General features: G+C 40.0%; 1 protein-coding gene across 5 annotated transcripts in view; it reads left to right on the top strand.

Annotated features, from left to right (window-relative positions):
• Window positions 1-21,316, top strand: part of ATP11C (ATPase phospholipid transporting 11C (ATP11C blood group)) — a 182,496-nt gene that overhangs the window by 127,722 nt on the left and 33,458 nt on the right. For all 5 annotated transcript variants that reach the window (XR_014298532.1, XM_082681817.1, XM_082681816.1 and 2 more), the window contains 7 exons: window positions 781-884; window positions 1,358-1,539; window positions 2,624-2,887; window positions 6,839-7,013; window positions 12,103-12,205; window positions 13,689-13,834; window positions 18,608-18,667. Coding sequence is in view for 4 of the 5 variants with exons in the window: in XM_082681817.1 (XP_082537943.1) it covers window positions 781-884; window positions 1,358-1,539; window positions 2,624-2,887; window positions 6,839-7,013; window positions 12,103-12,205; window positions 13,689-13,834; window positions 18,608-18,667 (1,034 nt within the window). In the remaining variant the exon portion in view is untranslated. The remainder of the gene's footprint in view (window positions 1-780; window positions 885-1,357; window positions 1,540-2,623; window positions 2,888-6,838; window positions 7,014-12,102; window positions 12,206-13,688; window positions 13,835-18,607; window positions 18,668-21,316) is intronic.

Below are 21,316 nucleotides of genomic sequence, written 5' to 3'. Positions count from 1 at the left end.
TTTGCCTTATAAGGTCAGAGTGTCCTTTTTTTTTTTTTTTTTTTGCGGTACGCGGGCCTCTCACTGTTGTGGCCTCTCCCATTGCGGAGCACAGGCTCCGGGCGCGCAGGCTCAGCGGCCATGGCTCACGGGACCAGCCGCTCCGCGGCATGTGGAATCTTCCCGGACTGGGGCACGAACCCGCGTCCCCTGCATCGGCAGGCAGACTCTCAACCACTGTGCCACCAGGGAAGCCCCAGAGTGTCCTTCTTAATGGTACTGTCTACTTTCCTGGGCGCATGGACTGGTATAAAGCTGTACTTGTACTAGCATTCTACAGAGCTATTCTCCAGTTTCCGGTGAAAACCTTCAAGCTACTGTTTTAAAAGCTAATGTGTATAGTCTTTCAAAATGATTTTATCGTGTTTGAGCTTGAGTTTGGTCCTTGACATCTGTAGATGCCACATGTGAACTTTAGACCATGGTTGACAACATCCTCAAAGAGAATTCAGATGCAGCTCCTTGACACAAGCACCGTCTTCTGTGATTCACTTGAAGGAAGTTTCTTTTAACAGAGGTGCATGTTGTAAACTCTGAGATATTAATTATGTCTGTTGGTCCCAAGAGGTGGTGAATGTTGTCCTGACAGAGTGAAGGTCAAGATGGCTGCTTCCATTTGGATGAACATTCCAAGGCAGGCTCAGGATACACAGCTGCTGGGTGGGAGAGGCCACCTTAATAGTTATGTATTATTAAAATCCTAATTCTAAGTAAGTCAAGTACTCTGATTCTTTATTTTAGGAGACATACTTCTCTTTTGTAAAGGAGCCGACTCAGCAGTTTTCCCCAGGGTGCAAAATCATGAAATTGAGTTAACTAAAGTCCATGTGGAACGTAACGCAATGGTGAGCCTACACCCCCTCCCCCCAGTAGATAGAGAAATGCTAGAGATGACTACGTTTATGGATTGCTATTTAAAGGACTATTGAAATGAATTTTAGCTTATTTTTATGGCCTATTTTTATATTTGGGGATTTTGTAATATTATTTTCCTTATTTTAATATAAAACATCCTGGAGCAAGTTTCTGTTCAGAATTTGCACCCTTTGAAGACTTTTCAAGAACCTTTGTTTTATGTTCTGCTTTTTGTTTGTTTTTTTTCTTAACCCCAAGAGCTATTATTTTGTTATTCCGAACCTAATTGAATGTTAACGCAATGCAATCTGTTCTTTCTTTTTTTTCCCCTTTTTTAACTAAAAAGGAAATTAGTCACAATTTCTCTTTTGTGTGGTAAAGCAAGAGTATTTAAAGAGTGTGTTTTGTTTGTTTGTTTTTATTCATTATTTGGATAACTAGAGATCTCCTACCTTGCTTCTAGGATGGGTATCGGACACTTTGTGTAGCCTTCAAAGAAATTGCTCCAGATGATTATGAAAGAATTAACAGACAGCTCGTAGAGGCAAAAATGGCCTTACAAGACAGAGAAGAAAAAATGGAAAAGGTTTTTGATGAGATTGAGACAAACATGAATTTAATTGGAGCCACTGCAGTGGAAGACAAGTAACTAGAAAATGATATTCTTGTTATTTTAATGACCAGTCATTTAGGGTGGTATCTGTCCAGATTGGTAATTCATTCTCAAGTTTTGAAATCCATGATTCAGCTTTGTCTGTACATGAGATTTTGAACTGTTTGTGGGAATAATTTTTAAGTTAAACATTTGTGACTTAGAAGAAGGAATCTGTCATCTCTAAGGCGTTTTGAGTACTTACTAAGCCACCCTTCATTTATGCAGGTATTTATGAAGTAGTCTTACTGTGCGTAGGAAGCTTTGTGCTAGAGGCACCATTTGAGTTGGTGCTTGGTAGAATGGGTACAATTTTGAAAGACAGATGAGCAGAAGGGAAATTCAAGGTTGAGCAAACAACATGAGAGCTCATTCTAACCTGGTTTAACAGACTAGAGCATATTTTTGCATACTTTAAAATAATTTGCCCTAACCATACAGGCTGAGCTCTGCCAGACATGATTATAGGGCTCCAGAATTGATCTGCTTGAAAAAATACGTTTTAGATTCTATTTTAGGAGTTTTCTAGAAGCTATGAATGCAAATTGTGAGGCTTAACCCAAACATGAAGTTATAAACATATATTCATTGGAAGGTATTAAAGTTCTAATAGAATTCATTTAGTCTAATTTCATTGTTATTCTCTGACCAAAAGGAATGCAAAGTATCACTCTTCTTCTACCCTTGCCTTTCCGAATAATGCTTAAAATCTCCTTCAGAATGGTTGGCTTTCCTAAACTTCCAGCTCCTCAGGGATGGGGATTCGCTAACTTTCTTCAATATCTCATTAGACTGTGTCTGGCCCTTTCTGTTTTGAACCATGTTAAGTATTTGTATAGTGAGATAGAAAACATAAACTTTCCAAACCTCATTGTTTGAAATGTACTTTAATAAGTAAAACTATGCCAGAAAGAGTATGCTTAGAAATGGTAGAGGATATATAAGAAAAACAACTGTTAAAACATGTCAGGACTCCAGAATTGCTATGAATTATAAGGACATTCTCTTTAACAAGCCTTCTTGTAGAATCTGTGTCAGGAATTTTCAAAGATAACAATGTTTCCTTTGTGTTTCCAGGCTACAAGATCAAGCCGCTGAGACCATTGAAGCCCTGCACGCAGCAGGTCTGAAAGTCTGGGTGCTTACTGGGGACAAGATGGAGACAGCCAAATCTACCTGCTATGCCTGCCGCCTTTTTCAAACCAGCACCGAGCTCTTGGAGCTGACCACCAAAACCATCCAAGAAAGCGAACGGAAAGAAGATCGATTACATGAGTTGTTGATTGAATATCGTAAAAAGTTGCTGCATGAATTTCCTAAAAGTACTAGAAGCCTTAAAAAGTAAGAAAGTACATCAATTCGTTATATTTAGACATTGGTACAGATGTAAATCACAGCTGCTTATGCAGAAGGCTCCGTTTTCTGTAATTTATCAGTCTTTGTTTGCAGGTGCTTTATCCTTGTAAGTTGGAACCTTTCCTGAGGACTTGGCTAATGGCCCATTTGAGATTATTTGGCACTTTCCACCTCTTCTTTCATTTAAAAGAAAACCCTGCCCTCCTCATGCTTTAGAAAAGTGGTTCATTTTCTAAATACTTAGGGTCTGGGTACTTATCATTGGTACTCTGTCCTGGTCCATGTTAAGAAAAAATATTCCTTTTCATGGTCTCTTAAATTGAATGTAATAAAATCAGTCTCTAAAACAGTTTCCATGCAGGTCGAAGTCCTGGAGGCATTTTCTGTGTGAATTTTCATGCCCCAGTGCTCCAAAGGAGACCAAATACTTGATAGCATGGCCACTCGACTGCTTTCAACAAGCTGCTTAGGAAGAACCTGTAGAATCTAAGGTTCTCAAGGAAAGCCACTGATCCACAATAATTCAATACCCAGAGTTACATTTTCCTATACTTGACATTGACCAAGGCCTAGCTTTGTCTAAACCCATTACTGGAATTTACCTTGGCCGTAAGCAAATCAGTTTCCTCTTCTGGAATGCCACAGGATGTGTCTGCAGTAAATCCAAAGACCCGTAGATAATATTATTTCACATTTCTTAAGTGCCCTCTTTGTTCCAGGAACAACATTAAGCACTTTAAATTATTCTCATTTAACCTTCACAGCAACCCAGTAACACAATCTTATTTTCTTCTTGTTAGAAATAGGGAAACTAAGGCTCAGAGAGATGAAGTGATTTATTCGAGATAACACAGCTAATAAGGTGTAGAGCAAGTCTACCCAATTCCAGAGCCCATGCTTTTAACAACTATGCTCTATCTGTGTCCTCATCACTAGTGTTTAAACAGACTTTAAAAATGAATAGCCCACATTCATGAGGCTATGGCCAATTTTAAAACAGCTGTTGTTCTTCTGTTACTTGGACATCAGTGAGAGTAAACAGGTTTTTATTAATTGCCTATGATAAATGTTTCCTTCCTTTAACCAAATGGTACTTATAAAGGCAGTCCAGATTACATGTGTTTTACTTGCATTTATCTTAGTCTGCTCGGGCTACCATAACGAAATACAAGAGACCAGGTGGCTTAAACAATAGAAACTTATTTCTCACATTTCTGGAGACCGGAAGTATGGGATCAGGGTGCCAACATGGCCGAGTTCTGGTGAGGTCCCCCTTCCTGGCTTGCAGAATGCTGCCCTCTTGCTGTGTCCTTACTTGGCAGAGAGAGAGGAAGCTCTGGTGTCTCTTCCTCTTTTTATAAGGATATTAATCCCATCATCCCATCATAAGGGCCCCACTCTCATGACTTCATCTAAACTTATCTCCCAAAGGCCCCATTTCCAAATATCATCACATTGAGGGTTAGGGCTTCAACATGGGACTTCAGGGGGGACACAATTCAGTCCATAGCACCATTTGGGAGCCCTTGGGCACTTTTGTAAAAGCCAGGGCTTATAGAAAACTGAACTCACCATCTCAACATTCCCTCTTCCTGACTCATCTGGAGTTGGGTACACTCTTTCCCCAAGTTACACAAGCATCAGACACAGGATCCCTTTTGCCAGCTTCTGCTCCTTTGTCCCTTCCACTTCAAATCAGCCACCAAGCCTTACCCATGTCCCCACTCTCTCCACTGGTGCTCCCCATCAGATTCCTAGTAACTCGTGCCTCAGAGCACGTAAGCCCCTCTGCCAGATGAGTGGTCCTTAGGTATAAAGTACTGCCCATGTCACAGCCCTGCTCAGAAACCTTTAGTGGATCTCTATTAACCACAGAATCAGGTCGTACCAAAGGCCCCAGGTGACCTTTTCAGTTTATTTTCTTAGTGCACCACACATACATTCCCTCTTTTCTTCACCTCTTTCTGTCCTGTCTTTTAAGTTCCATTTCAGATGTCATACCTCACAAAGAAACCATTGTCCTTTCCTGGTGTGTATTTATTGTCCCAATCACTGGATATTAACCTTTCTAAAAACATTTTTACTTTATATTGGAGTATAGTTGATTAACAATGTTGTGTTAGTTTCAGGTGTACAACAAAGTGATTCAGTTATACATATACATGTATCCATTCTTTTCACATATTAACCATTTAGTATCATGTTTGGTTGGGTATATTCTCTCATGTGTGCTTCTGTTACCCCAAGGAGATTTTCTATTCTCCAAAGAAAGATTAGTTAATAATCCTTTCCATTCTTCTATATGGCCTAGTTAGAGACCAAATATTACTTGATTGATTATTGAGCTACTGTTTTCTGCTCATTGTCAGCTCTGTGAATAGGGGAGCAAAGGAGAATGCATGATTGATATCTCTAATTAGTGAATAAAACATGCTCATAATATCATGAAGCAGAATATGAAAGGAAGGAAGGAAGAGGCATATTAGGCTCTCACTATTCATAGTCCATAGAACAGCAGCTCCATTATCACCAGAAGCTTGTTAGAAATGCAAAATCTCATATCCCACCCCAAAACTACTGAATCAGAATGTGTACTTTAACAAGATTCCCAGGAATTTTAACAAGATTCCTTTAAACATTAAGCTTTGAGGAGCATAAAATCAGACAAATGAATCTATTGTATAACGATGAGATCCTGCTATGTTTAATACATCTACTGCAGCGGTTCTCAAATGGCACCCAAGATTTCCTGAGCAGAAATTGATTAATCGGTGTTTTTTTTGTTAATTGCAAAAAAAAAAAAAAAATTAAAATGTTAATTGGTAGAATTTTCTCAATTGTAAGTTTTCCCCCATATGTTTTTCTTAAATACTTGGCACCTGTTATATATATATACTTTTTTTAATAAATTTATTTATATTTTATTTTTGGCTGCGTTGGGTCTTTGTTGCTGCTTGCAGGCTTTCTCTAGTTGTGAACGGGGCTACTCTTGGTTGCGGTGTGCGGGCTTCTCATTGCGGTGGCTCCTCTTGTTGCAGAGCAGGGCTCTAGGCGTGCGGGCTCAGTAGTTGCAGCACACGGGCTTAGTTGCTCCACGGCATGTGGAATCTTCCCGGACCAGGGCTTGAACCCGTGTCCCCTGCATTGGCAGGCGGATTCCTAACCACTGAGCCACCAGGGAAGTCCAGCACCTGTTATATTTGTCTTTCCTGGCAACTAATACTACTTCATCCTGGCTATACAGGAGAATCACCTATGGAGTCTTTTAAAACATGCCTATATGTAACCAAGCCCTGCCCAAGATACCCTGATTTAATTTGTCTGTGGGTAAACCTAAGACATGGGCTTTTTTTCAAGCTGCCCAGATGACTCTCATGGGAAGGCTATGGTTGAAAACCACTAGTCTAGTATAAAATGATACTTATTTAAGGAACATATATCATTATTGTATGCTATTCTTTAATGAACACTATGTCTTTTTAGTAGTCCATCATATTTGAGAAGCCAGGTCTATGGATAGGTTTTATCATTCGGGCAAAGATATTAAGAATATCTTCTGTGATTTGTATACCCCAAAGCCATTTTGTCTTTTCCCTGCATTGTTAAGCAGTTTTCAGATTGACTGATGATTTGTCTTCATATCAGAGTTTGATGGAACTGTAATTTCCAAAATTCACCTTGAGTTTCTTATATGGAGACTGGCTGCTAGAAGTCCATTATTTTTATATTTAGAACTTAGTGCCATCTATATGGGCAGCTTGAGTCTCAAAGATGTGATAGAAAGTCTCTGTTGTGTCATTAATAGGGTCGGTTGCTTCTTTAGAATTTACACGTCCAGGAACCAGATTGATGATAACCCTCCTCTGAGTGGTTTTTTAAAGTTCCTAAATAGCAATGTATAGTAGCTTCAAATATAGCATTGTTTTTCTTTTTCAGAGCATGGACAGAACATCAGGAATATGGATTAATCATTGATGGCTCCACGTTGTCTCTCATATTAAATTCTAGTCAAGACTCTGGTTCTAACAATTACAAAAGCATTTTCCTACAAATTTGTATGAAGTGCACTGCAGTGCTCTGCTGTCGGATGGCACCGTTACAGAAAGCCCAGGTAACTGAATGTTAGTTAATGTTCCATTCTGGGTACTTCTGTACGCATATGTGCAAATGTTCACTTTTAATTTTCTTCAAAGAGCCCTGAGTACCTTATTATATTTTCCCTGGATTCTTCCTCTACGTGGTCCAACTCAGAAGTCTTCCCACCGATTTGAATTAAACCTGTGCTTCACCTTTTTGTCTCCTCAAGCTGGCTGTCTAATTCCTCACCTTGCAGACTTCTCTAATGAGTGCTTGGTGCCTGCTGCCTTCATCCCACTGCTCCTGGCTCCACTATTCCATTAGCCCCATGCATTCTTTCTTCTCACCTTACTCTGCTGCATCTCCTGGAGGAGAGCAGTGACCTCCTTGCTGAACCCGTTGTGTTGTCTTTCGTTTTCTCCTCATTTCTCCACTGCAGTTGACACTGCCAATTATGTCCTCCTTTAAACTCTCCTCCCTTGGTTTCTGTGATGGTCCACGGTCCTTTTTTTTTTCCCTTCTTGGCAACCTAGTGTCTTTCTATTTTGTTTCATCCTGTGTCTTCTCCCTAATTGTCAGTTTTTTGGGGGGGCTATGTCTTCCCTCGGCTCTTCACTTACATCCTATCTCTCTGGATAAGCACATCCATTTCTATGACTTCCATTGATGATATATCTCTCGTCCTGACTTTTCCTTTTTGTTAAGTCTCATATTTCTAGCTGCCTGCTAGACGGCTCTATATGGATTCCCCACTGTAACATTAAATTCTAGTATCCAAGACAGATATTATAATTTTCTCCTTCAGGCCAGTTTGTTTTATCCCTTATCTTTATTATTCCTGTTACCAGTGACATTTTTCTTTGGCTCCCTAAGTCTCCAAACTGCCTTTGATCCTTTTCTTCTCACTCACTCCATATATAGTCACCATGTCCTACTGATCCTACCTTTTGTCATAGCTCTCATTGTGGTGCCACCTTGTTAAACCTTTTATCTCCATCTTAGTGCAAGCAAGACCTTAGGACTTTACACACAGGCTATTTGATTTAATCTTCTCATTAGTCTCCTTGCTTTCACCCTTCCCCATTCCATCTCTTTCCCCATACTCCCAAATTAATCTTGTTAAAACAGTACTTCCCCCATCATATATTCTCTCTCAGAACCTTTCAGTAGTTTCCTAGTCCCTTAGGATGAAGGGCAGATGACTCAATATGGTACTCGGGGCCACCCCTGTCGACCCTTTCAATGTGTCCGTACATATTTTGTGTCCACCACCACTCTCACGTCCAGCGAGAATCATCCACTCCTGTTGGTTGTTCCCCCTTTGTGTCCCTTCCACGTGCCATGCTCACACCAACTTCTAAAGCTTCCCTCATATAATTTCCTCATCTGGAATTCCGTCTGAATTCCTCTTGGCCTAACAAAAGTTTTACTCCTAATAAAACCCAATGCAGGGGCAACCTCGGGTGTCTTGTCTTTTCCAGCTCCTCTTGCTCGCATTGATCTACTTCACCTTGCTTCCTTGTACTCACTGAGTCTCGGGAACCTTAGAATCTCAGGTACACACCTTTTCACTTCTGCGTACACTGTATTCTTTTATATGTGTTGGTCTTGCTTCTTCCCGTCCCTCAGCTGCTTGCTCTAGACCTAGCAGATGGCGCTGTGTCTTTGCCTTCTCCTTCACACACCCTGCCCCCTACCTCGCACATGCATGCACGCATGCGCAAGCACACAGCCCATCCTAATTTAGGGCATTGTCTGCCTTCTTCTCACTTTCAATTTCCATCACAATCAGGTGCTCTTCTTTTTGTCAACCATAAGAGCCTTGGTTAGCCCCAGCTGGGGAAGCAGATCCTATCAGAACAGTATACATAGAAATCTGTCCCTTTAGTCAAAGGCAATACCTCTTTCCCTTTTTTTTCCTCCCATATTCATTGTCTGCTGCTCAAATTGCTCACCTGGGTTCTAACTTCTCCACTGCCCAGGACAGTATCTGAATTCCTAACACTGTGCTGCTTCTCTCACCCAGACTATGGAGCCCCCTGTGGTTCAGTCCTTAGTCTGTTTTATTTCCCTCACTATCATCACCTCTTCCAGGATATCACCTACTCATCTGTCATGGCCACATAGGTGATTTTCATTTTTATATATTTATTTGATTGATTGATTGATTTTTGGGGGGCTGCATTGGGTCTTAGTTGCTGCACACGGGATCTTCGTTGAGGCATGCAGGATCTTTCCTTGCGGCGTGCGGGTTTTCTCTCTCTTGTTGAGGCGTGCGAGCTCAGTAATTGTGGCGTGCGGGCTTAATTGCCCCGCGGCATATGGGATCTTAGTTCCCTGACCAGGGATCAAACCACGTCCCCTGCATTGGAAGGCGGATTCTTTACCACTGGACCACCAGGGAAGTCCCCACATAGGTGATTTTCAAGTCACTTCTCCAATCCCAATCTTTGGAGTTCTACTTTACTTCTCCAGTTGCTTACTGAGCACATGTTCTTGGGTGTGTCATTGTCACCTCAGCTCAGCCTTCTCTAGAGCCCAAATTGTCATTTTCCTTGTCTTTTTTTTTTTGGCTGCGTTGGGTCTCCATTGCTGCACGCGGGCTTCTCATTGCGGTGGCTTCTCTTGTTGCGGAGCACAGGCTCTAGGTCCACGGGCTCAGTAGTTGTGGCTTGTGGGCTCTGGAGCACAGGCTCAGTAGCTGTGTAGCACGGGCTTAGCTGCTCCACAGCATGTGGGATCTTCCCAGACCAGGGCTCGAACCCTTGTACCCTGCATTGGCAGGCAGATTCTTAACCACTGCGCCACCAGGGAAGTCCCTTTACATCTATTACTGAGCTCACTATACTTCTAGGTCTTTAGATTCAAAACCTTGACGTCCCCCATGCTTTACCCTTCCGTGTGGTCTCAGTCACCAAATTCTGTCCATTTTCTAGTACACTGTCTTTTCCATGTCTTTCTTTCCATTACTTTCCAGGTCCAGGACTTAAACAGCTCATTGAACTCCATGTGGACTAACTTCTCTCTTTGCCTGCAGTCTGGCCTTTTCTTCCCATTTCTCCTGCACCCTGTTGCCACTTTCATAATATTGCTCCCTGTTGATGTGGCCCCATATATACCTATCCATGTCCCCTGTACAAAAACTCATTGGTCTGGTCAAACCAGATCTGTTTTCTAAGCATATACTGTACTTAACTGGCTGTGTGCCTTAGAACATGCTATGCTCTTCCCTTTCCGTGGGATACTGCTCCAACCCCCTTTTCCCCATCCATGCACATCTTACCAGTCTTTTATGATTTAGATCAAACCACCCTTCCTTCTATAAAATCATTTCTGATCATTCTGGCATGTAGTGTCCTCTCCCTTCTCTGACATCACGGGCCTTCTTATGTGGACAACTTAGATGACAGTGTTATATATTCCCTTGCATAGGTATTGTGTGTTGTTATCTTGTATCGTTAATCTGATTATCTGATATTATTGTATCCATTCCCCATTATATGCTTCTTGAGGTATGAAACCAAGCGGTATATCCTTTCTGGATATTTGCACTTTGCTTTTGCACATTGTATTGCATGTAGTTATAGTTGATCAATAAATAGTTTTTGGTAAATTGATTTCTTTTTTGTGAAGCTATCTAGAGATTGAAGAGAAGTTCTTAATCCAGGTGACCTGGGACTCAGTAAAAAAAAAACTCCCATGTTTATCTACCTAGATCTTTCATGGTTTTATGGTCCATGACAATATATCCTTTTATCTTTCCACAAGGACAAGCTTTCATCTTTTTAAATCTATGTTTTCATGCAGAAGCTGTCACCCTTGATAATTTTATTGCCTTCCCTGGCTGCATTTTTCTTCCTTGTAGTTTAAATCATTACTGCATACAGTATAACAAGTGCAATTAGTTTAACCAGTATTGTAGCCCATTAAACACAAGTTTACTTTTGTGGATGACTCACTTACAGATTATTTCTGACACTCTTATAAAGTTTTTAAAAAGAACCAAGTTGAGGTGAAGGATTGGGAGAAAGCCGGCATTTCATAGTAACATCATTTTTGTGTCAAATGGATTGGATGTAGGGGTTTTGGGTTATGTTGTTTTATACAACTAAAACCTGACTGAATTTTGTTTAAAGAAAAGACTGCAGGATGGTTTTGCCTCGTATAAATTTTTTTAATCAGTTATCTGAAAATGGATTTTATTTATGTTACCTGGTGAAAGCCATTGTGGGTACAAAATTTTTGCAAGGCATTATTTAACTACTGAATTACATAAGCTTTTTAAAAGCTGCTAGATTCCAAGGGGTTTTGAGGGTTGACACATAAAGCAGTCATTATCTAAAACATACGGTGGGAGGACAGCGGCTTACCCAATACTCTTCCCACAAGTAACTCTGCCAGGAGAACATTTCTTTTATTCAGTACTTACCATGAACACAGCATTGAGCTGCACTGTGCCATCGACACATCTTTAAGAGACACTCAGGGAATAATGACAGCCTTTATACACATATCTCGGGCATCTTTATGCAAAGCTCATCACCTTAAGGCGCCCCCTTTTGAAATGCAGCTACCTGTATGAGAGATCATATCATATCATATTGGGCACTGGGTGATTTAGTAAAGTTTAGTCGGCAGCTAGATGGAAATAAGGGTTGGCATGCACCGAGGGGAGGTGGGAGTGTCAGCAGGGAGGAGAGAGGGAGCGGTAACCAAAAACATTGTCCTCTCACTGCCCACTTTTGTCCTGGTAGCCCCATGCATGTCTCCCCAAATAGGCTCTCTGGTCTCCACTTTCTCTCATTCAATACGTGATCTGAAAGGACACAGGAAGCAATGACAAAAGAGGGAAGCGTGCTGACCTCTAATATAGGTATGAGGCATGGTTTTTGACAGTTCATACATTCGCAAAACCAGAAACAAGTGGGCGCCGGTATTACATTTTGAAAAGCTGTGTTCTTCTGCCCCTGAGAATTCAAGACTGGTTGTACTTATATGCACAAGCTACCTTTCTGTTTGAAGGCCTCCATTTACAAGTGTGAATGAGGCAAATACCCACAATGTAGTACAATCTCACATTCTGCTTTGACCTTTTCTATACCTCTTTTGTATTTAATGTTTAGATTGTGAGAATGGTGAAGAATTTAAAAGGCAGCCCAATAACACTGTCGATAGGTGATGGTGCCAATGATGTTAGTATGATCTTGGAATCCCATGTGGGCATAGGTAAGAAACATCTAATGAGATGGCAGCTGTAAGGTATCAGTATTGCTTTTAGGTAGAGTGGTCTTATTATTCTAGAGATTGTTTTGGTTGCTCATCTTGAATCCGAATTTGGGAATGATCATTGTTTATCAAAAGAAGGTCCTCATCGGATCGTGGAATATGTCCATGCCAAAGTCCTACCCATGGTGGGAATGTAGCAATACAAAGTTGGAGGATATTATTATATTAGCCAAGTAAAGTGAATTTCCCAAACCTACTAGCCATGCAGTTGATCATTTAGCTCTCACTTTTGACAGCATGCATGAAATTTTATTGATTTTTCGCCCCTGGCCAGATCGCCTGCTTATGTTGCTGCACTATATCTTTTGAGATCTGTAACTGTTTGGGACTGAGAGACGATAATTGGCTGGCTGATTCTCCACATGGCAATATCTCTGCATGGCGGTTTGGGCTGTAGTGGTGAATTTACATGTCGGCATGCAACAACAGCTTCTCTAAAACCTGCACCCTTTCTTCCCCTGTCAGGCTGCTGGGAGGCAATCCTAACACCCCAGCAAGTGGTTTTTTGGTGGGCGAGAAATAATGGAAATAGTATCTTGGGGATTATTGTACCACAGTTTGGATTCCCAAATTCTTTCCATTTGCAAGTAACCCTACTTAGTGTGGAACTCTAGTTCAACTCATTGGTTATTGACTGTGGAAATGGCCTAAAGCTGCTTGAGCTCATGGAGTACTAGGACTGCTACTCAGCCTTGCAGGACATTTGGTCTTGTCTAAAACGTCCATAGCACATTTGGTCCATGCAGAAGGTCCTTGAAATTTGGTCCTGTCCAAAACCATTTGGCATGGACCAAACATGCTCGTGGACATTTTGGACCGGACCAGATTTCAAAGACCTTTTGGCATGGACCAGCTGTCTTATAGTCCAAATGTCTTGACGTTTTGGACAGGACCAAATTTCAAGGATCTTTGGTGTGAACCAACTGCCTTATGAACATTTTGGACCGGAGCAAGTGTTTGCCAACCACTACTCAGTATCATTCAATATAAGGACTTAACCATCTCATTATAACTCTTCAGTTTTGAGCTCTTAGACCATAATCCCCAGGTCTCTGAGTTGCTTTAGTATGGCATCTAGTCTGGTGCCATGCATGATTAATCACTTACTAAATAAGTACCTTTAAAATAATTTTCAGATTTAACTATTTCCTCAGGATAATTTTTGCCTTATAACGATTAAAATAATGATTCTATTAATTATTTTATGTTTTGTTATAAATAGGTAATTGTCAATTAAACATAATTTTACTTTTTATTGGTAAGTCTCACTGTCACTGTTGAAAGCACTTTTTGCTTAAGAAAGCAAATCTACACTATTCAACTGAACTATACATGTAAGCAAGTAAAAAATACGAAAGTAACAAGTCAGGTGGTTACTTATTCTATAAAAATACTCACCCTATAGAGATTTTTCTTTTTTTAGGTATCAAAGGCAAAGAAGGTCGCCAAGCAGCCAGAAATAGTGATTATTCTGTCCCAAAGTTTAAACATTTAAAGAAACTGCTGTTGGCTCACGGACACCTATATTATGTGAGAATAGCACACCTTGTACAGTATTTCTTCTATAAGGTATGTGATGAAATACTTGTGATTTAACTTATGACTATTTAACCCAGCATTGGCTCAGCTTGGTTGTAGGTATCTTTTCCTTCTTTTTTCATGTTTCTTTTACTGTCTTAGTACTGAAATTTGTGGTCAGCAAAACAGAGGCAGTCTATTTAACGAATCAGAAACCAGAAATTCCTTTTAATGCAAGAGATTTGAGATGAAAATTTTTAAGTCAACTTTCTTAAAGTATAGTTTAAATACAGTACAATGTACCCATTAAATGTTTACAGTTCAATTTTGACAAATGTATGCATCCATGTGGCTACCACCCGAACCAAATATAGACGATTTCTATCACCCCAGAAAGTTTACTTGTGCTCCTTTCCAGTCTTCTCCACCCCTGCACCAAACAACGACTAATCTGATTTACATTACTCTGTGATATATAGTAACGTATATGGCGTATAGCACATAAATTTAGATATAATTTATGCAACATACGCATTAGGTTTGCCTGTTTTAGACATGTACCAGAACTTGATCTCCTGTCCTATGTTCTATTCTATATAGTTTTTTAAAGTTTTTTTCACTTTTTGTTTTGAGATAATTTCATACTTTTTAAAAGTTGCAAAATTAGTGAAATCTCATATACTCTTTGCCCAGCTTTGCCAACTGTTAACACCTTAGATAACACACAACATAGTTACCAAGATCAGTAAATTGATGTTAATTGGCACATTATTAACTAGTCTATATACTGTACTGGAATTTTGCTAATGGTCCCACAGATTTTCTTTTTGTGGTCCATTTCAGGCTCATGCTTGCGTTTAAGGATCATGATCTCCTTAGTCTTCTTTAACCTAGAATAGTTCCTGTCTTTTTTGTCCTAATGATCTTAACATGTTTGAAGAGTGCTGGCCAGTTAGTTTGTAGAATGTCCCTCAATTTGGGTTTGTCTAATGTTTGCCTATCATTAGACTCAGGTTTTGCATTTGGGCACAATTACCACAGAAGCGCTATTGCAACCTGCTGAATGCATCATATCCGGAGGCACATGTTGTCAGTATGTCTCATGATAATGTCAACTTTGATAAGCTGGTTCAGATGGTGTTCTGAGGGTCTCAAGACCCCTCATTTTTGCTCTGTGTAGTTTCACTTGAAAAGAGCATTCTCCTGTTAAAGTAGATATTTTATTCTATGTTGAAATTCATTACTATCATTGTTCATTCTGTTACTCAAATTGTCACAGATTTGGTGCCTGTTTCCTTTCACCATGTCCCCATCATTTTTAAATTTTTATTTTATTGTGATAACCCTTAACATGAGCTCTATGCACTTAACAGATTATTAAGTATATGGTACAGTATTGTTAAGTACAACAGATCTCTAGTACTTACTCGTCTTGCACAACTAAAACTGTATACCCATTGAGTAGCAACTCTCCGTTCCTCCCTCCTCACCCCTTCCCCCTCCCCCGGCCCTAACCTTTTTTGAAGTCTTGTTTATTTTCTGGTACCACATGATGTTCTAGGCTCCTCTTGTATTTTTCTTGCAATTCAATGGCAAGATGCATTCAGACTTTTCTGCAAGGATCACTTATTCCTTTCCATTATTCGCAAATGGTATTTAGAAATCAAGATCTGGGTGCTAGTCGTGCTCATCGCTACTGAGCTGAAGTTGTTGGGCTGAAATTAAAGGTATCTGTATAAACTCAATACTTGAACTCAGTTTATACAGATACCTTTGATTAAATCCGGCAGCGCAAGGTTCATTGTAACCTTTCCCTTTTCCATTTAGTAACTCCTTTCTTCAGTGGTGAGAAACCTGGTTCTCATCCTCATAGTGTTTATTTATTTGCTAAGTCCTCAAGTACACTTAAAGTAGTTCCAGAATTGCTACTCATACTCCTGTGAGAAACAAATCTAACTTGAGAAATATATTTGTGAGCACTTGTTTTTGCCTTTAGTCTTAGAGAATGTAGTCAAAACACTGTTTCCAAAGTTACTTTTTTTTTCCTTTTCCACCATTTCAGTGTGGTTATGTTATTTATATAGTTAAGGTTTGTGGGGCCTTGGACTCAGTAACTTAACAGCCCCACGTGGGGATGGATGGTTATTCTCTCTTACCTCCCCTTAGTAGGAGAGCCTGTGAAGATTTGCCATACAGATCTGCCTAGCAATCTGATCCTATTCCAGAAGCTTGGTTTCCCTCTTTAAGATTTTGGCCTGCAATTCAAGCAACTGCCACCAGATGGAAGGAATACTCTGTTAAGAAGAACAAAACAAGCATTAAAATAGCTAATATTTACCAGTGGTCAGTAATTTACATATCCTGGTTCCCAATTTAGAGGATTATTTATGTAGATGCCCTCTGTCTTCATTAGGATCTCTATGCCCATTATCATCTTAGTTACTGACTTAGCAATATTCCTTTTTAAGTGCTGCCTTTTGTCCCAAGATGATTTCTGATACCTTTGACCGTCTTTGGCTGCCTTCCTCTTATCTTGCCATTGCATCTTCAAATTGTTGCCCGCCCCTGGAGTACTGCAGTGACAGGTCTTCCTGCTTTCTATTTCTCCATTCGCTCCTCCTTGCATAATTCAGCCAGGTTAATGTTTAGAAAATACCACTTTTCAACTTGTCCTCCAGAAACTCCACTCTCCATTGTCTTAAGAGTTAGTCTGGCTTTTAAGGCACTCCACAGTCTGACCCTGCCCTACCTTATATGTTTAAAATACATATGGCCTTACCTTGGTTCCTGCTATCACCGTATCCTATTCATCTGTAACACCTAGTTCAAAGTCTAACTTCTTTATTCATTCAGTCAACAAATATGTTTGAATGTGTTACCATGTGCCAAGCATCGTTTCAGGCGCTTGAGAATTCATAATGGAATAAGACAGGCAAAGTCCCTGTTTTCATGGAACTGTTATTCTAATGGGAGGGTCAGACCTCCCCTTCCCACAAAACACCCCCATAATCCACACCAAGCACTGCCTCTTCCAACCTCAGAACACTTCTTTTATGTACATAAATTATGACTCTAGAAAGGCTACAGACAGTATTTTGCATTCTGCCAGAACTGTTACATACGAATGAGTGTTGCCCTTCCAGGTGCTAACCTTGGGAGCTCCGATACTCTGGTGCTGTAGGACTTATTCAAAATACATGTAGCAGTTTTCTGTAGAAATGTCCTCCAGAGCCTGCAGTATATATTTACCTAAATATCCTCAGCTGCGGCAGTTGTTCATGCTTTAAGGATCCATTGGATTTTTAAAACGGCCTCAAGTCTCCCAGCCTGGTAAATTAGCCAAGTGAGAATGTGTGAGAGAAGGAAAGAGACTGGTTTTTTGACATGGCTCAAAAATGGGCTATTGGGCGTGAGCCATGGCCGCTGAGCCTGTGCGTCTGGAGCCTGTGCTCCGCATCAGGAGAGGCCACAACAGTGAGAGGCTCGTGTACCGCAAAAAAAAAAAAAAAAAAAAAGGGCTATTGGGGACTTCCCTGCTGGTGCAGTGGTTAAGAATATCTGCCTACAAGAGGGAAGAGATATGGGAACATATGTATATGTATAGCTGATTCACTTTGTTATAAAGCAGAAACTAACACACCATTGTAAAGCAATTATACCCCAATAAAGATGTTAAAAAAAAAAAAAAGAATATCTGCCTAGCAATGCAGGGGACATGGGTTCAAGCCCTGGTCCGGGAAGATCCCACATGTCGTGGAGCAGCTAAGTCCGTGTGCCACAACTACTGAGCCTGCGCTCCAGAGCCCACGTGCCACAACTACTGAGCCCACGTGCCACAACTACTGAAGCCTGCGCACCCTAGAGCCCGTGCTCCACAACAAGAGAAGCCACTGCAATGAGAAGGCCATGGACCGCAACAAAGAGTAGCCCCCGCTCACCGTATCTAGAGAAAGCCCGTGCGGAGCAATGAAGACCCAACGCAGCCAAAAATAAATAAATTTATTTATTTAAAAAAATATAGAGCTATTGAAGGTGCTGCCCTAAGAGAAATCCAGAGACACCATGAACAAGTGACAGCAGCACTGAAATACAGTCACAGCCTATATTGAAGGACAGCACTCATTTGAAAATATTAGTTCTGGTGGTTTTGCCTGAAGATGTTAATTTTAGTATTTATCTTCTTACCTAGTGGCTTTTTCTGCCTTATGAATTCTTAGCTTGTATTTTTTTAGTATGTTTGTTTTTAGTGTTCTCCCAGTTAAATCCCTTAGAAGTAAGAAGTTTTGTTTTTTGTATCACCCACAGCGTCATCTTTACATATAGTAGGTGATCAATAATAACAGTTAATTGTTTGATGAGGCAGTAACAAAGGCAGTAAAGCATTAGTTGATACTTGTTCGTGTCAATATACACTATAATTTCCTGACTACTTATTGGCATTAACTGACTTTTAAATATAGACTTACAGCTTTATGTCAGTCTACTTTGTGATGATTTTGCAAACCCACTTGGCGTTTAAGGTACAGTACCATTAAGTGTTCATATTATATGAGCTCATTTCTTCCCTACAAAAATAGCAAGAGGGTCTCATAAAGTAAGTGAGGTCCTCTTCTGCCTTGGTAGGGCAAAAGTTGGTATTAATATGTATGTAATTATTTGTTTTGAATTGTTTCCTTACAACTCTGGAGTAGAAGTTTATTGCATTGTGACATTAGAAGGACTTAGGACTGCCTGTAGACTATCTGGAGTAGAGTTTCCTGTTTTACTTTAGAAAGTTGATCAAGTGAAAAGCATTAACCCTTTTCTTCATTTTTTTTTTTCCAGAACCTTTGTTTCATTTTGCCACAATTTTTGTACCAGTTCTTCTGTGGATTCTCACAACAGGTTTGTTTCCCTAGGTATTTCTTGTAATGTAGTTTTTTTGTTTGTTTTTTGTTGTTGTTGTTTTTTGTTTAAATTTATTTTATTGAAGTATAGTTGATTTTCAAGGTTGTGTTAGTTTCTGGTGTAGAGCAAGGTGATTCAGCAATACATACATATAATAGTTTTCACAGAAATGTTAGGGTTTTTTTTAAATTATTTTTTATTGTATTTTATTTTAATTTATTTTTTATGTCAATCCCACTCTCCCAATTCATACCACCACCACCACCACCCCCCACCACCACCACCACGACTTTCCCCCCTTGGTGTCCATACGTTAGTTCTCTGCATCTGTGTCTCTATTTCTGCCTTGCAAACTGGTCCATCCGTACCATTTCTCTAGATTCCACATATATGCATTGATATATGATATTTGTTTTTCTCTTTCTGACTTACTTCACTCTGTATGACAGCCTCTAGGTCCATCCATGTCTCTACAAATGACTCATTTCGTTCCTTTTTATGGCTGAGTAATACTCCATTGTATATACGTACCACATCTTCTTTATCCATTTGTCTGTCGATGGGCATTTACATTGCTTCCATGACCTGATTATTGTAAATAGAGCTGCAATGAACATTGGGGTGCATGTGTCTTTTTGAATTATGGTTTTCTCTGGGTATATGCCCAGTACTGGGATTGCTGGGTTGTATGGTAATTCTATTTTTAGTTTCTTAAGGAACCTCCATACTGTTCTCCATAGTGGCTGTATCAATTTACATTCCCACCAACAGTGCAAGAGGGTTCTCTTTTCTCCACACCCTCTCTAGCATTTGTTGTTTGTAGGTTTTCTGATGATGCCCATTCTAACCGGTATGAGGTGGTACCTGATTATAGTTTTGATTTGCATTTCTCTAATAATTAGTGATGTTGAGCAGCTTTTCAAGTGCTTCTTGGCCATCTGTATGTCTTCTTTGGAGAAATGTCTATTTAGGTCTTCTGCCCATTGTTTGGTTGGGTTGTTTGTTTTTTTAATATTGAGCTGCATGAGCTGTTTATGTATTTTGGAGATTAATCCTTTGTCAGTTGATTCATTTGGAAATATTTTCTCCCATTCTGAGGGTTGTCTTTTCGTCTTGTTTGTAGTTTCCTTTGCTGTGCAAAAGGTTTTAAGTTTCATTAGGTCCCATTTGTTTATTTGTATTATTATCTCCATTACTCTAGGAGGTGGATCAAAAAAGATCTTGCTGTGATTTACGTCAAAGAGTGTTCTTCCTGTGTTTTCCTCTAATAGTTTTACAATGTCCGGTCTTACATTTAGGTCTTGAATCCATTTTGAGTTTATTTTTGTGTAAGGTGTTAGGAAGTGTTCTAGTTTCATTCTTTTACATGTAACTGTCCAGTTTTCCCAGCACCACTTATTGAAGAGACTGTCTTTTCTCCATTGTATATCCTTGCCTCCTTTTTCATAGATTAGTTGACCATAGGTGCGTGGGTTTATCTCTGGGCTTTCTATCCTGTTCCATTGATCTCTATTTCTGTTTTTGTGCCAGTGCCATATTGTCTTGATTACTGTAGCTTTTTTTTATATATAAATTTAATTTAATTTATTTTATTTTTTATTTTATTTTTGGCTGTGTTGGGCCTTCGTTGCTGCGTGCGGGCTTTCTCTGTTGTGGTGAGCGGGGGCTACTCTTTGTTGTGGTGCACAGGCTTCTCATTGTGATGGCTTCTCTTATTGTGGAGCACAGGCTCTAGGCACACAGGCTTCAGTAGTTGTGGCTCTCAGGCTCTAGAGTGCAGGCTTAGTAGTTGGGGTGGATGGGCTTAGTTGCTCCGCGGCATGTGGGATCTTCCCAGACCAGGCCTCGAACCCATGTTCCCTGCACTGACAGGCAGATTCGTAACCACTGCACCACCAGGGAAGGCCCTGATTACTATAGCTTTGTAGTAGAGTCTGAAGTCAGGGAGTCTGATTCCTCCAGCTCTGTTTTTTTCCGTCAAGACTGCTTTGGCTGTTTGGGGTCTTTTGTGTCTCCATACAAATTTTAAGATTTTTTCTTCCAGTTCTGTAGAAAATGCCACTGGTAATTTGATAGGGATTGCATTGGATCTGTAGATTGCTTTGAGTAGTATAGTCATTTTCACAATGTTGATCCTTCCAATCCAAGAACATGATGTGTCTCTCCATCTGTTTGTGTCGTCTTTGATTTCTTTCAACAGTGTCTTATAGTTTTCTGAGTACAGGTCTTTTACCTCCTTAGGCAGGTTTCCTCCTCAGTATTTTATTCTTTTTGTTGCAATGGTGAATGGGATTGGTTCCTTAATTTCTCTTTGTGATCTTTCATTTTTAGTGTATAGGAATGCAAGAGATTTCTGTGTATCAACTTTGTATCCTGCAACTTTATGAAATTCATTGATTAGCTCTAGTAGTTTTCTGGTAGCATCTTTAGGATTCTCTATGTATAGTATCATGTCATCTGCAAACAGTGACAGTTTTACTTCTTTTCCAATTTGTATTCCTTTTTTTTCTTTTTCTTCTCTGATTGCCGTGGCTAGGACTTCCAAAACTATGTTGAATAATAGTGGCGAGAGTGGACATCCTTGTCTTGTTCCTGATCTTAGAGGAAATGCTTTCAGTTTTTCACCATTGAGAATGATGTTTGCTG

This window comes from Grampus griseus, assembly GCF_964374135.1.
Source record: "Grampus griseus genome assembly, chromosome: X".
Lineage (NCBI taxonomy): Eukaryota > Metazoa > Chordata > Mammalia > Artiodactyla > Delphinidae > Grampus > Grampus griseus.
This window is presented reverse-complemented; position numbering and strand designations above follow the sequence as displayed.